This window comes from Myripristis murdjan, chromosome 20 (assembly GCF_902150065.1).
Source record: "Myripristis murdjan chromosome 20, fMyrMur1.1, whole genome shotgun sequence".
Lineage (NCBI taxonomy): Eukaryota > Metazoa > Chordata > Actinopteri > Holocentriformes > Holocentridae > Myripristis > Myripristis murdjan.
Window position 1 is genome coordinate 28,943,932 of NC_043999.1, and position 18,822 is coordinate 28,962,753.

The 18,822-nt window shown below is 40.7% G+C and overlaps 1 protein-coding gene across 1 annotated transcript in view; it reads right to left on the reverse strand.

Annotated features, from left to right (window-relative positions):
- Window positions 1-7,545, reverse strand: part of arhgef4 (Rho guanine nucleotide exchange factor (GEF) 4) — a 180,073-nt gene extending 172,528 nt beyond the window's left edge. Inside the window, exon 1 of the mRNA XM_030078832.1 lies at window positions 7,142-7,545. Coding sequence (XP_029934692.1) covers window positions 7,142-7,342 — 201 coding nt within the window. The 5' untranslated portion in view covers window positions 7,343-7,545. The remainder of the gene's footprint in view (window positions 1-7,141) is intronic.
- Between the last annotated feature and the right edge of the window lie 11,277 nt (window positions 7,546-18,822).

The window sequence follows — 18,822 nt, forward strand, 5'->3', positions numbered from 1 at the left end:
CCTGGACAGGTCGCCAGTCCATCACAGGGCTGTTTAAAGTTATATGGAAGTTTATTAAAAAAATTTGTCTGTATATGTTATTGAGTTTAATATAAGTTCATATACTGCCAAAAGGCCAGGTAGCACATCAATATTATGTCACTATATTGATATTGTGATAACAGCCTAGACATTGTCTGGGATTCTGTATATCACAATATTGGGATACAGTGTAAGTGTCTTTTCCTGGTTTTAAAGGCTCCTTTTGAAGGGATAAAGCTCTTGGACCTAATTTGCTCTAGTTGTTCTGTTTGGCTCTATCTTTGGCTGTCATGTCCACATTACTTTTGGGGCTCTATAATTTCCACGATGCAAAACACAGACAGAATTACATAATTTGATTATGATGAAACTGGAATCAACAGTAAAACATGGAATATCATGTACTACTGTTATAAGTGTTTTTTCATGGTGCCTAAGCCAAAAGAACAGGAAAAAAAAACATAATGAGTCTCTCTCTCTCACACACACACGCACACACACACACACACACACACATACACACACCCCAAGAAGAAACTCATCACCTCAACAAACTCTCTCGCAGGGCAACCATATTGGCAGTTTTGTAGCTAATGAAGCACTTTTTGATTAAAATAAATAAATAAATAAATAAATAAATAATAGTACAATGTTGTTACAAATTCACTGATATTCATTACATTTTGAATATTTTCTTATTGAACTGTTGAATTTTTAGTCATCATTTGGTCAAAAATATTGTGGTATTATTTAATCCACATTGCCCAACCCTGTGCTGCCACTCAGGTTCTCCAGGAGCTCCACCTATAACAAAAGTATGTAGTTGTGCATCCTTAAAAACTTCTTTTCAACTTTGTGTTGCTACTAAAAACTGTGCTGTTTTCTGGTCTGTACCTGCTTCAGCAGTACAAGCTCTCATTCTTGAAAAAAAACTTGGTGGAGGTATTACATTAACATGGACTAGCAAATACCTCTACATGGGATCCTATCACTTTAATGTCAGGATTAGAAGAATTAAGCCAGAATCTTGTACATTCAAAATATCCAAAATATCCCTTAGCATTAACTACTTGATGACACACCTGACAAGACAAGCAAAATTATAATCCAGGAGATGAAAGTGTCAACCTGTGGCTGGATTGCAGGCCTGGATCTAGCCAGCTGGGTCTGTGCCACAACCCTTCCTGGACTGCTATGCAGAATGGAGCCTGCAGGCAAACTCAAGACATGACTTTGCTTGTCCCGTCACTCAGCGCTGCACACGTGAAAATCTGAGTCCATGGGCACATTTTGCCTCAAGGATCAGCACACAGCTCTTCACCACCTTCCTGACACGCCCTCGTATTAGTATGATGGCTAATGGCTTTGTCAAGTCAATGTGTAGCGAGTCATGGTGAACCTTTCATTACCTACTGCAGAGTGACATCACTGCTGTGAAAACACTCAGCAGATGATTCTAAATAGGCACAGTCCATTGCAACAGCACAACATTGCCCAGTGCTCCTTGTCTTCGACAGCCTGTTATAGTTCAGGTTACAGCATGTGAAAAAATCTTTGTCTGATAATCATGTGTTGTGTAGTTCAGGGGTTTTCAAACTTTTTCATGTTCTGGACACCTAAGCTGGCTTTCCATAGGCTGTGGACGCCCATATGAAGTAATTTTGTATTATAGGGACTCTCATATCTAGTGAGTTTTTTTCACAAGCATTTAAAGATAACAAATGTGATTCTGCATCACTGATTGAATGTATAAATAGGCTATGTCATTTTCATAATTACAAATATACTTTTTCAAAATTATAACAGTCCAGCACAGTGCATATAGAAATTATATAAGATATGTAGCAAATCCATCATACATCCACAGCAATGATCTCAAAATTCCTTATTAGGTCTACCATTTCAGGTATTTGCACTCTGAGTTTCCAGGTGCTCTAACACTTTGATAAACTTTGCTGTAAAAAGGTCCTTCTGACCGTTAATACAAAATCTTAGTCTTTCCAGAGAAATACAGTCTGTTATCAAAGACTTCCACAAATGTATGGAAGGGGGTTCATCTCCTACCCATTTGGTCATAACAGCCTTTCAGCCCAACATGAGCAAAATGTAAAGTGTTCTTATGTGATCTTAATGATTCAGGGATATATCCCAATAGACATAACATTGGATTAGGCTGTAATTTCTGCTTGATTATCACACTAATCTCAGCACATATAGTTTTCCAAAACCGCTGAATCTTTTCACATTCCCAGAGGCAGTGAAATCTTGTCCCTAAAATAGTCTTACATTTTGGGCAGTTTGGAGAGGCCCCTGCTGTGTATTTGCTATACGTATGGAGATATATAGACATTTTGTAAGATATTATACTGCATTTCTCTGAATCTGTTACATATGGATATTTTCAAAGGTAAAAGTAACATTTCCTCCCATGTTTCAGTGTCTATTGTTGTTTTCAACTGAGTCTCCCATGATTTCTGTAGAAATGATAGTCTATCTGTATTCAAATGTTGTAGTTTTGAGTAAAATTTGGAGACAAAGTGTCCTTGTTTAAGACAATCTAAAAGAGTCTTTTCTAATAAGATAAGATGTAAAATAAGATGTAAAATATACCTGTCCGACCCATTCCCTGAGATATTTTTATGCTCCTCCTCATTCAAATGGGTTTCTTGGAGGATTGCAACTTGAACAATTTCCTTTTTAAGATAGTTTAGAACAGCTTTCCTCTTGACGACATTATTAGAGCCCTTGATATTCCAGGTACAAAACATAATATTTAAAGTAATGTAACATTATGTCGTGCTGCACAGTCTCATTTACCTTGTGAAGTAATATGCTTTTAGTCTGAAATCCTGTCTGGACAAAAAACATGAAACACAAGAACAATCCAAGCAAAAACATACTAAGGCTTGGATAAAACCTACCTAACGTGCCTAAAACAGAGCTAAGAAAAACAAAAAGCAAAAGCCTTGTTGTACTTTATCTATACTAGTACAGCTGAGGGGGCAAGAGAAACAAACTGAAGGGAAAAAAAAGAAAGAAAAAAGTATGTCAGGTCTCTCCATCTGGATTATATCCTAATCATTATGCCAGCATGTCAACTACTGTGTAAATAATAGTAAACAGCAAATCAAGTAGACTGAGAAATACCTGTGTATAAGTGTGTTTAAATTCAAGATGAACAGAAGCTATCTTAATGTTATGTAGTACCCGCTGTCTATTGTGCATGTTGTTCCTTAATCATTTATTTGAGCAGTCATTAATGAGGCTGATGATACCATATACCTGACTACAGGTGGAGTTATACAGTCACTGGGTAGTCGGGAGTGTCTTCACGTAGTTGCTGATTTCCTTCATTGTGGGGAGGGAGATCAGTTTTCCATTTGGAGGGAAAGCCTTAATTACAGCTGGGTTAAGAAAAGCGTATTTGATCCCCGCTTCCCGGAGCCTTCTGCGCGCATCTGCAGATTCTTGTCTTCGCTTTACAATCTCCGCAGAAAAGTCCTGAAAAAAAGACACTGCTTGGCTGTCCATCGTAATTCTGCCCTTGATCCTTGCTGCGCATAGAATCCTCTGTTTGTCCGTGTAGTTGTGAAGCCTCACCAGAACCACGCGGGGCCCTGTCTGCCGGAGGATCCCACTGGAGGTCCCACACAGTGAGCTCTTTCAATTTTCAGCCGCTCCCCTTGCATGTCCAAGTTCAAGACCTCGGGAATCCACTTCTCAAAAAACACGGGTGGATTCTTGCCTTCAGTGCCTTCTTTCAGTCCGATAATTCTGACGTTTTGTCGTCAACTCTGGTTATCATAATTCTCGAGTTTTTCCATTGCTTTTTTCAGCGCTGACTCCAACGAATCAAGCTGTGGTGCATTAGCCGCTGCATTATCCTCCAAGTCGGATACTCGTTGTTCCACCGTCCCCAGTCTGTCCACTAGCTTGTCTAGTTTTTCAGACATTTCTGTGACTGGTTTCAGAATACTAGTGAGTTTAGTGTCCAGCATCTCCTCAATATTACGCGTCACCTGCTGGACCACCGTGCCGTCGCTAGCGAAGCTGGCGGATTCTTTTCCGGGTTCAGTACAGGACTCTGGCTCCTCTTCGTTAGCTAGCTCTGGCTCTGTTTCGTCGTCTGGGTTAGCTAGCGCTTCGGTAGCCGCCGGCTTGTTGCTCTTTTTCCAAGTATCTCTCTTTTTGGGCATTGTGAAAAAGTTTTCCAGCGACATGTCCAACAACTATGTAGGTTTAGCAATAGCTTAACCACTATTTTTAGCAACGAGCAAACCGAGAAATATTATTTTAGTTAAATCCAGTGAGGAGACCGACAGCGGTGAATCTATCCTCCTCGATGTATCACGTAACCCCCCCCCATTTGATTTTTTTTTTAAACATGGGAAAGAGGTGATGAGTAAATTAACAAGAAATGACAGTTACAAGACAGTTACAAGAAAACGATCCCAAAATTAGCAAAAAACAAACAAACATGCAAGCCAAAAAAACAGGCAATTAGCGACAGAATATTTTTAAATGACAAAAAATATATATTTATGATGATTAAATTATATATTTAAAGGTCAGATCAGTGATTCTGAATCTGATGTCTTGTGTTTAAATGGCTGCAGTCAGAAGCCTTTCACAAGCATTTACACTGTTCGTCATTTTGCTGAAGACCTTCTGGAAGATCCTCAAGGACCCCTGGGTCTACACCACGTACCATGTAATACTAAGCTTAAGCTACTGCAGACTGGGTTCAAATCTGACCCAGACCCTTTGCTGCTCTCTCTACTGTGTCATTCCTGTCTCTCTCCACTGTGACTAAAGCAGAAATGCCTAAAAAATAATCTTTCAAAAAAAAACAAAAACAAAAGCCTGATCCTGAACTGTCAAAATTACAGGTAAAACAGCTGCCCCTGTTTAGTACATGAGCAGACAAATTTGCCTAATCTTCGAGGGTCTTTGGATTGCAGTGGAAACAGAGACACCAAGGGACTGAAGGAATGAAGGAAGCTTTTAGTTCCTTAAAAAGTTACCCTGGTAATACTTGACCTGGGTAATTTGTGAGGAAAACCGGCTTCTATCCTCCACTTCTCACATTACCATCTGTAGAAATAGCTCCTTCCGGGGTTTTTAGTGTAGACAATACTTTTGAGAGACCCATACCTTGTCTACCAGAAGGTAGACAAGGAGATCTGAGATTTGGCATTGCTTTTAGATAAGTAGCTGTGTTCTCATGAATGAGCCATGAGAGTACAGACTGAGCTTCACAGAATTATAGTTCATGTTTTGATTGTAATTGTATGGGTGATTCATATTTCACACTGGCTTAGTTTGATGCAGCTGTGACAACATACATCTATTGCTGACTGTCAGGCCAATTTTGCCGCTCTAACTGGTTTAGCATGATGGGACGGGGCAGATTTGGTCTGAACAGATTTTTCCACCTCTGAGGAAGACAGTTAGCTATGATGATGTTGATGTGTAAGCATAATTAAGACTGGGTTTGATACCTCCAGATCTTGTTGCATACTTGTCACTGCCTGGCTGACAATTTCAAACATGTTTGAAGAGGAACTGATCTAAATATGGCTCTAATCTAGCCAGACATTTGCTGTGAAAGATTCACAGCTACCTCAGCAGGAACAAAGGCCCACAATAGCCAAAGAACCCTCAGCTTCTGCTGGAGGTTTGTGTGCCCTGCCTCCCAGAAGTCATATGGTTTTAAAAACCCATTTACAGCAGCTCCCAGAGATACAGTGCTACGCTGACAAAGTAATCCTCTGTTTTACATAACACATGTATTTCTTCATCTTGTCCTAACATAGTAAAATTCACTGAATGCGGACATTCCCCCTCAGTGTGGCAACAACCACTGTAATGTTTGCTGTGAAGCAAAAGCAATTCACAGATGATCAATTTTCTGTGTTTTTTATGTGTAATCAATTGATACTTGTAATCAGCTGAGAGGCCTACACAGCATAGTTATCTGCTCCGAGAAACATTGAAACCAGTGAGTGGATTTGTTGATAGCCTGTTGCCTTAGCCTAAATCAAGTTTTATGGTGCTACAAAGATGCCTGGTCCTAGTATTTCCCAGATGTAAGAAAACATGTCTGTTTAGAACAGACCCCAGCAAAAAAAAAAAAAAAAAAAAAAAAAAAACACACCATCGTCATTCAAATGGTTTTTCAGAGAAAATTAAAATTCTCACACAAAAATTTACATACAGACTAAAATCATGAATCTATATCACAAATAACTTTAATATCTGTAAAATTAACTGCAACATTATTGTATTTTATTTTTTCTGTATCGTTCAGCTCTATTTATGTGTGGAACACTTGCTGCACGTTTGTTTCATCTTTGTATTTTTGAGGTTTTTTGGCAGCAGACGGCCTGGTTATTGGTTATTGGTGGTTATTTTTGAGCTACGTTTCAATGTTTTAATTTGCTCACCAAATCAACAGGAAAATCAACGAACAAAAGATAAAACTGCAATAATTAAATAAAACAATATAGATCTAAGTCAGACTCGGAAAATGTTTTTGATAGATGTTACAGCTGTGTGAGGTGACTTAAGCTACACTTTGTTCCAGTTGAAAATGTGGCTGTGTTGCCTTCCTCAAAAACAAGACTGCATTCCTCAGTCCACGACTTTCTCTGAATCGTTCTGAGCCAGCTATCAATGCGGCGTACATCAATTCTATCAAGCAGCACTAACTTCGAACACATTTACGAGTTTGCCCGTTACTCCCTCGAGCTTCAGCCACTGGTAGGATATCAGTAAGTTACACTGAGTCGGGCGGGGAGAGTGAATCAAAACGTTACAGTGAACCAACTGTAAACGTTAAAGCTCAGTGATAGTTTGCAATCTACTGCCGAACAGTATCCTCTCACCTCTTGAAGAAAAAATGTGATCAGTTACATTAGTAGGTTCGTGTTATTGCCGATAATTACAACAAAATCAAACCCAGATATCTTTACATGGATTTCGGCACGAAAGTTTCCACATTTTAGACAACGGCGCTCATCGGGGTAAGTTTCTTGAATCGCGACGTGGCTCTGAACGGAGCAATCTGTTTCACTGGCTAAAACCTGAGAACATTTTCATCACGAAAGACTAGTCTCACCTGGTACCACCTCAGCAGAGCCCAGCACAGCACGTAAGCCGCCAGGCTGAACTTGGCGTTCCGGTATCTCTCCGGGAGGCAGGTAAGATACATTAGGAGCTCTGATCGTCCCCCAGATCTCCTCTCCTCTCTGTCCGCCGATCCAAGCCTGTGGGCGGCCGACTCTCTGCCGCTGCTACGCGAGTTACTCCTTTCATCCATTTTTACTTTCCTGCTGTTGTGTTTAGTTTAGGGCTCCGGGTAACTTTCCACTTCACTTATCTGAAACTTTGATTTCTGTTCCAGCCTAGCAATTTCAGGAACGTGTGTCATACTGTCAGATGTCAGCCTAATTATAGACTGAGGCTGATTTACCAAACACGCAGGATATGCTAGTGATGCTGCCCGGGCTTCGCAGCCCTCAGAACTCAAGCGAGCCGAGGGTTTAACTGACCCACGACTTCAGTCTAACTGCACTTGACTTGACGCTCGAGGCCGAGACTTCCGATGTGAAGTTACCTGGATTTTTCAAAGTAAAAGCCTACACAACAATAATCCTATAGTCCAGGTTTAAACTGTTCCTCATTTGGCCTAGGTCTAGAACAAATAAGGAATAATTTAAAATGTTTGCGAAGGATGTACTTTTACAAGAATTTAAGCACAAGATCCAGCATCCCTGATCTGACATTTACATTTATATTTTAATAATTATAAATATATTTTTCACTAATTTTGTGAATATTTTGATGCTAATTTTCTGTTTGTTTTCTTGTAAACTTTTACAAATTTCTTGCTCATTTTTAGGTCAGTTCATGCAAAGAAATCAAGTGAATCTGCTGGGGGGGGGAAGGAAAGGTGAAATAGGCAAATTTGTAACAAAAAAAAGACTGGAATTATATTTAAAAAAAAAAAAAAAAAAAAAAAATACATTAAAGTGCCAGGAAAAAAAATTTGAAAATTTGAAAAAAAAGAAAAAAAGAAAGAAAGACAGAAAGAAAGAAAAAGGCACAAAATCAACACTTTTATAATTACTAAAATGCTATATATAAAGGTCAGATAATTAATGCTGGATCACCATCAGATTTCTTGTTTAAATGCTTGTGAAAAAAAAAAAAAAAATCTTGACATAAGGGTGCCTATAGGGCAAAATCACTTCAAATGGAGGTCAGCAGCTTATTGAAAGTCAACTTGGGGGACCAGAGGATGAAAAAGTTTTTAAAACCCCTGCAATAGGCTCAATAGGCTAATGAGTCTGAGAACACTTCAGCAAGTTCAGTTACACACACACACACACCTGGCTTCCATGTTGGGGGTCCTAAATGGCTGTCAAATGGCTGCATACAAGTGGTTAATCACATAGTGGTAACTTCTAAATGCACAGCTGTGTCATCTCAGCAGAATAAAATAGTCCTAATTCATGAAAAATAACAGCATAATACCTGGGTAGTTTCTGTGCTGTTTTGACTGAGGAAATATGAGAAAATGGCACAGTGGCATGTATTGACATCTCAATGTGTGTAAGAGGAAACTTACAGAAATCAATGTGAGCACTTTTGATGTACAGTTAGTATTTGGGCAATATTCATAATTTTGCCCTTGTAAACCACCACAGTGGATTTGAAATGGACTAATCCAGATGTGACTTAAGTGCAGACTTTCAGCTTTAATTTACGGGGTTGAACAAAAACATGGCATTAACCATTTAGAAATTACAGCCAGTTTTATACATTGTTACTCCATTTTCAGAAGCTCAAAGGTAATTGGACAAACTATACATAACATACATAACTATAAGTATAAAGATTATATTCAATATTTGGAGGAAAATCCTTTGCAGTCTATGACTGCCTGAGTCTGGAACCCATGGACACATCACCAAATTCCTCCCCTGAGATGCTGTGCCAAGCCTTTACTGCAGCTGCCTTCAGTTGCTGCACTGTGAAGTGTAATCCTATCAGTTTTGTGGCTGAATCTGAGCAGATAGTACAGCCCTATAAACATCAGAATTCATCCTGCTACTTCCATCAGCAGTCACATCATCAATATACTTGTGAGCCAGTTGGCAGCCATACATGCTCATGCCATGACACTGCTTCCTCCATGCTGGACAGATGATGTGCTATGTTTTGGGTCATGAGCTGTTCCTTTCATTGTCAACACTTTTCTCTTCCCATCATTCTGGCACAAGTTAATCTTCCTTTTATCTGTCCAAAGAATCTTCTTCTCCAGAATTGGGCAGGCTTTTTAGATGTTTTTTGCAAAGTCTAATCTGGCCTTCCTGTTCTTGAGTGACATCAGTGGTTTGCACCTTGCTGTATACCCTCTGTATTTATTTTCTGTCAAACATCTTTTGACTGTAGATTTGGAAAATGATATGCCTGCCTCCTCAAGATCTGACTACTCCTAGAGTAACTAGTGATGGCCTCCTTCACCTGCACAGACACCCCTTTGGATCACATGTTGAGGGTTCTGATAAACAGATACCAAATGCAAATGCAAACAATTGGAATGAACTCCAGGCCTTTTATTGTCTTAATTTGTCATGGAATAATGAGGGAAAAGGCAAAACCTGGGCATGAAACTGCTTATTGACCTTCATATGCCTTTATGCTCTATCTTTAGATGAATGTCCCCAATGGGGTTCTATATTTGAAAGAAAATACACAAACTATTTTATTAGAACTACTCTTCAAAAAAGAGTTTCAGTTCAGGACTTACATATTTTGTGTTATTCTCTTTCTCCGTTTCCCTTCTTTTAGTTATTTTTGTAAAATTCAATATTTTTGGTATGTTATACCTTCATGTACATTCACAGCAACTTATATAATGTAAAACTACTTGGACTATGTATAAATTATGTAGTCTATGTGTACTAAATAAAGTTAATTCTAAAGAATAACACTAATAATAATAATAATAATAATAATAATAATAAAATGGATGTCTTAGCCCTAACTTTTTCTCTTTCTTCCAGTTCCATTTTTGCTTTGTACTCAAAATCAGTGCTTTCTGTGCTTTTATTTTGCAGAGAAACTCTACATGGGAACATGCCATTTCTGGCCCATTGCTGCACACTTTACATCATTGCCACTGGGTGATTGCCAAAGGACACCAACAGTCCCCACCATGCTGGTGGGACTGAGACGCTGCTGAAGGGCCAAGTAGCACAGTTTGACATGACTTCACACTCTGACACCATCTAGTGGCCTGAAGACCTGACAATGCACGCCATAAAACTACTACAACTATTAGTACGACTATACTATTACTATTACTACTACTATTACTTCTGCTGCTTCTGCCACCACTACTGCTCATGGGCCTACTACTACTATTGCTAATATACTACTGCTGCTAATACTATTACTGCCTTTGATTTTACTGGTCTAAGTGGCTTGTACTATGTTTCGGTCGGATTATCATTCATTGTTCACCATAAGATCATAGATCCTCTAGTGCAGGGGTGGGCAATTATTTTTTCCAGAGGGCCACATGAGAAACAGAAAAATGTTGTGGAGGGCCGGGCCAATAACCTGAACTCAATTCTGCATAACATCAATTTTATTTCTTTATAAAAAGCTGTAAATTGCATTGTTTTGACAAGCTGTGTTTGGTAAGAGTAAATGTCATGATTATTAAGCAATGAAAAAGTGAGATTGCCTTACAAGAAATGTCATTTATTCAATCCCATTTTCAAAAACAGTGGTACACAAAATAAGAATGTTTTTACCATTTGTGACTTGCTCATTTCTCCACTCAGTCACACTGACCTGAAAGCACATTTTAGTTTCATATACAATACTATTGAAAAGAGGAGATCCTTAGCTTTCTAAAGACATAAATATTGTCTTTGTACTCCAAATATTAAGTAGTCTAACCATCTCTAACTATTTGCTGTTTTTCAGTTCTTTTACCTTGTTCAGTGAGAGAAATCTAGTCTCTGTTGGGCTTTAACAAGTGTATCAAAGTCAGGCTGAATGTCTGAGGTGGATATGCGAAGCACAGCTGACAGATGATCTGATGAGAGAGGATCTACCTGTATTTGTTAAACTTCATCACTGACAATGTTTGTTCACAAATGTAGGTAGATCCAAAGAGAACTAACATCTTCTGAGCATGTCTCCTCATGTTTGGAAAGTTCTCCTCCTTGAGAGAGGAGTAAAAATCCAGCAGTAATTCTGACTTAAAGTGCTCTGCCAGTACCACATCAGACTGCAGGTCAATGAGCTCCAGCTGAACGTCACTGGGTGCATTATCCACACTGCAGGTAGGGAGGGGAGGCCATGTGCATTTCATCCTCAACTGTTTTGAAATCTTCAAATCGCCTTGAAAACTCACCATGCAGTGCTCCTAACATGGATGAGTACCTGCGGAGGTGATCAGATGATGGTGTGACTTCTTTCAGGGTGTTGCATGTGAGAGTGTTGCTCTCCAGCTGGCTTGAAAGAAACTGCAACTTTCTCATGAAAGCCTTCACCAGGCTGTGCATTTCATGTCTTTCTTGCCTTGCAGTTTGGTGTTCAGTTCATTCATCAGTGCAGTCACATCCACAGCAAATGCAAAATCTACCATCCAGTCCCCACCTGAGAGCTCTAGGATGTCTTTGCCTTTCTTCTCACAAAACTCCCGAATCTCTGCTTTCAGGTCCCAAACTCTTGTCAGCACTTTGCCCAGGCTGAGCCATCTGACAGTTGTTTGGTAACCAATGTCACCATGTTCAGTCTCATGCTCCTCCAAAAGCGCAACAAACTGTCTGTGATTCAATGCTTGTGCCCTGATGAAGTTTACTATTTTAGTTACAACATCAGTAACATGGTTGACTTTTAGCACTGACTTGCACAGCACATTCTGATGTATAATACAATGTAAAAACACCAATTTCTGCTCTGGGTCGATTTCAGTCACTTTATCTTGCATCTGTGTTTCAGTGCTCTGAAACATGGAGGAGCCGCATGGAGGAGCCACATGGAGGAGCCGCATGTTCGCAGCGGCTTTAGGCTCTCCCTTTTTGCGCTTTTTGGTGTGTTTTTTGTTGTGTGTTCTGGACACGCATACTTCTGCGAACCGGTGTTAGTCGCCATGATGCCATGACCTGCTAGACATTGGGTTCCCACACAAAGTACCTGGCTCAGGTTTCAGTGCTCACACAATATACTGGACGAGATAGCAAGACCTCCAGGCGCCCCCTGGATTGTTGTCGGCTCCAGCACTCGGCTCCGGCACTCGGCTCCGGCACTCGGCGCAGACAGCGGAGAGAAAGACGGCAGAAGCGGGGCTGCAGGGCCGGCCTCCTGAAGCAGCTCAGGGAACATCCCTACAAGCCGCCTCTTCCGAGCATATTTCTCACCAACGCTAGATCCATGGTCAACAAAACTGACGAACTGGAACTACTTATAGCTGGGAATCGCTTCATTCGCAACTGCTGTGTCCTCATCATAACAGAGACTTGGCTTCATCCACAAATCCCAGACACTACTGTGCAGCTAGTAGGTCGCACTCTCCACCACCGGACAGAAACCAAGCCTGGGTAAGAGCAAGGGAGGGGGGGTCTGTATTTACGTGCACAACGACTGGTCCAACAACAGCACCATAATAGACAGCCACTGTTCTTCTGACCTGGAATTTATGTCAGTGAAATGCCGGCCCTTTTTACTGCCGAGGGAGCTAACAGTAGCTATTGTCACCGCTGTTTACATTCCTCTGGACGCTAACGTTAGCACGGCTCTAGCACTCTTGCTAAAAGCTATAAACAAGCAGCAACACAGCCACCCGAACGGTGCTCACATCATAGCTGGTCATTTCAAAAGGGCAAATCTGAAATCGGTACTCCCTGCCCTATACCAGCATGTGAAATGCCCAACCAGAGGATTGAACACATTAGACCACATCTATACGAACATTAAGCACGCTTACAGAGCTATCCCCCTCCCTCACTTAGGCCAGTCAGACCACCTCTCACTGCTTCTTGCTCCTGCATACATCCCCCCTCAGACAGAGAGCAGGTCCAACCACAAAGGCTATTAGAACCTGGCCCGAGGCTGCTCTCCCTGTGTTACAGGACTGTTTCAAACACACTGAGTGGGATGTATTTGAGCATGAGGACCTGACAACACACACAGAGACTGTTATTTCCTACATCAAGTTCTGCATTGGAAATGTCACCACAGAGAAACGCATACGTGTCTTCTCCAACGAAAAACCCTGGATGACAAGTCATGTCCGAGCACTCCTCAGGGCCCGTGATTCAGCATTCAGAGCAGGGGACAGTGCTCTGTATTGCGCAGCCCGGGCTGACCTGAAGAAGGGAATTAGGAATGCTAAGGCAGACTACAAGAGGAAGTTAGAGAGCCACCTTTCTGACAACAACCATCGGCAGGTTTGGCAGGGTATACAGAGCATCACCAACTACAGAGGTCAGGTGGTGACATCCAGGAACCCAAGTGTGTCGCTAGCAGAGGAGCTGAACAGCTTTTTGCACGCTTTGAGACACAACAGCACACAGCCTCTCCATCGCCAGTGCAGCCTCCACCACGCTGCACTGGCACCAGGCACCAAGCTACGGGTCCAGATGGCGTGCCGGGGAAGGTGTTCAAGGCATGTGCTGATCAGCTGTGTCGGGTCTTCACTATCCTCTTCAACCTCTCCCTGTCACAAGCCGTTGTCCCTGCCTGCCTAAAATCATAGCTTTGACCGACACCAGTTTACCTACCGGGAAAATAGATCTACTGAAGACGCCATAACCACAGCTCTTCACGCTGCATTAAGCCATCTGGAGCAGCAGGAGAGTTATGTGAGAATGCTCTTCGTGGACTATCCACAATTTTCCTGGAGCGCTTCTGGGGTTGTGGGTGAAACATCCGGTTGACTCGGGCGGAACGCGGAAGTAGCTATTTGTTTACGTTACGGTCTCGTCTTTTACAACGTTACTTAGCTCGCTACTTTGTGTGTGTGTGTGCGTGTTTGTGTGTGTGTGAGAGAGAGAGAGAGAGAGAGAGAGAGGCTCGTCTATGGCATTGGATACTTTAAAACCAAAAATGAATTTAAATCAGTCATGCAGTTGTATCATGTCAAAATCATCTGACAACAAGAGAAGTTACTAACAAAAATGGGAGATAGCCAGGGGTTAAAGTGGGCTGGAGCCCTCCGGAGCTCAGCTCCACCACCGGAGCTGAGCGCCGCCACCCCGGAGCTACTACAGTGACGCACTGCAACCCACAGGATGGACCGCAGGTTAATGAAGCCCGGGGAAGACAGCAAAGATGTCTCTTCAACCGATGATGTCGGCGCCGACAGGATTCGGTATGCCTACTTTACATATCGATATCTCCTAGACCGTTTATGACATACAGAAAAAAACATCGGAAACCGGAGAAACACACTGGGATTAGACCGTCGTGAGACAGGTTAGTTTTACCCTACTGATTGTACCCTACTGACATTAAGGTAACTCCGTAGGACTACTGACATTTCTACCGTCCAATCACAGAAGAGTCCCCAGTGTGCCACATGTTTGTAATATGAGCTTCTCAGTACCGTAACTCCTGAGCCAAAATTCAGACGGTTTCTGAAAGCAGAGAACCGGAGCTTTCCGATGGTGGTCAGGTTCAAGGCATTCCGAATTAAGCCATTCCTTCAGTTTTCTCTGGTTGTATGTACAACCACAGACAGCACACGATGTCCCTAAACTCCGGGACATTTCACCACACAACAATACAAACCCTTTTCTTTATCCAACCACTAACATTGAATCCATGAAATGAAACTTTACCAAACGTAAACACCAGTTACCGCCAGCCAGCTTGAATATTTTTCCACCTAAACTACTGCTTCCGCTGGCGCACCGGAAGTTTGTAACATAATTGCTGATAATGGTTTCCCCAGCAACTCCCCCAGGAAAATTGTGGATAGCTCAGCCTTCAATACCATCATCCCAGACATTCTGATCACCAAGCTGACTGACTTGGGCCTCCCTTCACTCACCTGTTCCTGGATTAAGGACTTCCTGACTGACTGCCCCCAGACGGTGAAACTGGGCCCCCACCTCTCTTCCAGTAACAAATTATGTGGCTGTTATCCTGGACTGTAACTTGAACTTGGAGCAACTATTAGTAGTCTAGTCATATTTTTGTCAGCGGAGGAATATTTCCAAAATTAGATCAGTTATGTCCTACAGCAACACAATCATACATGCCCTTATATCCTTGCATCTTGATTACTGTAATGTAATCAGTGTGTCAAATACAAAACACCATTAACAAACACGCACAAATTGTTTTGTAAATAAAAAGCGCACCTATCAAACAAATACAGAACAGATTTCAAATACTCAATACAACAAATATAGCATGTTTAACAAATGTTGCAATGCACAATCATTCTGACATTTTCTAACATATTATCTTAAGATTTTCTGGCAAATGTCCTAACGCAGTTCTACCTGAACAGAACAGCTCACAACTCAACAACACAACTCACAAGAAAGATAGTAGCCCATGATGAGTTAAGGTGACATGGTCAAATGCATGCGTTATACTTTTTCTGGTTCCATTGCAGTTTTAAACCGACATACATCACACAGTAGGGGAGGCCAGGGTATCTTGTCACAAGGGTAATTTGTCACACTAGTTATATCTCCAGCACCAGAGGGTACTATAAAAAAAAAAAACCTGTCAGTTGCAAGTGTAACTTACTGTTCTGAAGTCATTTTGCTCTTGAAATGCAGTATGTCACTGTGATCTGAGAGAACAATTTTCTTTCTTTTTTTTTCAACTATAACAGAAAAACTAACATAACACAGAAGGACATAACATACAGTGCTGTGAAAAAGTATTTGCCCCCTTCCTGATTTCTTTTTTTTTTTTGCATATTTGTCACACTTAAATGTTTCAGATTATCAAACAAATTTTAATATTAGACAAAAATAACTAGAGTAAATACAAAATACAGTTTTTAAATTTTGATTTCATTTATTAAGGGAAAAAAGCTATCCAAACCTACCTGATCCTATGTGAAAAAGTAATTGCCCCCCTAACCCTAATAACTGGTTGTGTCACCCTTGGCAGCAATAACTGCAATCAAGCATTTGCGATAACTGGCAATGAGTCTTTTAAATCGCTGTGGAGGAATTTTGGCCCACTCTTCTTTACAGAAATGTTTTAATTCAGCCAAATTGGAGGGTTTTCGAGCATGAAAGGTCTGTTTAAGGTCATGCCACAGTATCTCAACTGGATTTAAGTCTGGACTTTGACTTGGCCACTCCAAAACCTTCATTTTTTTTTTTTTTTTAAGCCATTCAGAGGTGGATTTGCTGGTGTATTTTGGATCATTGTCCTTGAGTTTGAAACTGTGAAATAAACACTGTGTTCATTTTTAAGTGTCTCCCATGATTGATTTGGGGAGCTTACTTATGTGATTACACATCAGGCAGTCTGGTATGACACCTCACAGGCGCTCGCACGGCTTCACAAATAACAGCAACAACAAACACTCAAGTCCATCAGTGTCTAGTCGATTCTTATGGTACACAAAGGGTTAACAGTCGGTCTCCGCTAGAAGTCCCGCCTCTAACCTAATATCGCTCATCGATTGGCTCTGCCGTTTCTTGCTAATGTGTGATTGGCCGTCCCCGCTGTCACTCCATGTGGTTGTAAAAAAAGCGCTGGAGGACGTGCACAGCAGAGTTTGTTTGGCTGGTTGGCCAGCAGCTACGCACACGGACTGTTTTCTTCACTGTTTATTTCATCAGGTGGCAGTTAGAACAATAGTTCAGCATGCGTCTTTGAAATGAGAGCTTTTATCAGGCACATTGGCCTGTTGTCTCTAGGGAAGCAGGAATTATCCATTTTTACTAACCATGATTTTAAATGTCAAGCTTATAGAACTGTAGAGCCTCAACAACAGAGATTTTTTTTTTTTTTTTTTTCAAATAAGAGCAAGGCAATGGACACTAATCTGTTTGTATTTAGGTATTTAGTGTCAAACATTTATTTTATTTATGTTTCTGTATGGTGTTGTTGATGTACAGTATGATGCACAGTTGCATTAAAGACAAGAACTCAGTTAAATTGCCTGCTTGTCTTTCTTTACTTGCCTTTAACTTACAGCATTACAGAATTATTAAATACTTGTAGTCAGTATAGATATTCATATATGCAGTATAAAAATGTCAATCCCTTACTAGTTTTTATTTTTTCTGATTATGATTGTTTGCTTGTTTATTTGATTAGCTCTACATGACATGAAATTTCAGTCATAAATTTAAAAAACATCAATTTTCAGGGGCGCTGCCTTGGAGCGCTTTTACGTCCCCACCCAATCAAACCTACACTCTTGGATGAGGCTATGTGCTAATGCTGCTAATCAACTAGCTAAGAGTACAAATGTGGTTCTAAGTATTATGCTTATTGGTGTGAGTGTCAGGGGGTCCCTGGAAAATTTTGACGCCTCCAGGCGGCCCCCGGGCCAAAAATGTTTGAGAACCCCTGACATAAGGTATGTCATGTCTCAGAAATTATGTTTTGCTTTGTTAAGTTTTGTTCTTGTGTCGTGTCTTGTGACTTCCTGTTTTATTTTGAAATCCCACTCTCCTCTTGTGTCAGGTCACTTGCCCTTCCCCTTGTGTGTTTCCCAATGGTCTGATTGTCTGCCACACCCTGATTGTTTCCACCTGTTTCCCATTACCTTGTGTGTATATATAGTCCGTGTTTCCCTTTGTCCTGTGCCAGTTCGTCCTGTTTGGTCATGTGTTCGTCCTTACTTCATGTCAAGTCTAGTCAACTCTCGTCACGTCATGTCACATCAGGTTTTGTATTTTCTTTGATACTTTGCTTTGTTTTGCCATGGTTTAGTTATATATGCAATGTATCTAAATTATTGAAATTTGTCTTGTTTGCAGACGATACAAATATTTTTTGTTCTGGGGACAATTTGCAGCAGATTTTGGGGATGATCACTACAGAAATGAATAAGGTGAAACTGTGGTTCGACAAAAACAAACTATCACTGAATCTGGGGAAAACAAAGATCATGCTGTTTGGAAAACATAACACAAATGTACAGATAAACCTGACGATAAACAATACAGGCATAGAAAGAGTTTATGAGAGTAAATTTCTTGGAGTGATCATAGACCACAAAATGAGCTGGAAACCACATGTAAGCCACGTCCGAGCTAAACTGGCAAAATGCACTGGAATACTAGGGAAAACGAAACACTTACTAGATCATAAATCATTACACACTCTGTACTGTTCACTGTTTCTACCATATCTGTCTTACTGCGTGGAGGTCTGGGGAAATAACTACAAGTGCACCCTACAGCCAATATGCATATTACAAAAAAAAAGCAATAAGGATAATAAACAAGGTAGGATATCTAGACCACACAAACTCATTATTTATTAAATCAAATACCTTGAAATTTATGGACCTGGTCAAATTTAAAACATCACAAATTATGTACAAAGCCAGAAATAACCTGTTGCCAAAAAATATACAAAGAATGTTCAGGGAAAGAGAAGGTGGCTATAATTTGAGAGGAGAACTGAACTTTAAGAAACTCAGTGTCAGAACTAAAATGAAAAGTATGAGCATATCAATCTGTGGGGTGGACTTGTGGAACAGTCTGGAGCTAGAGATTAAACAGAGTACAAACATAAACCAGTTTAAAAAGAGGTATAAACAGTCTTTTATCAATAGGTATC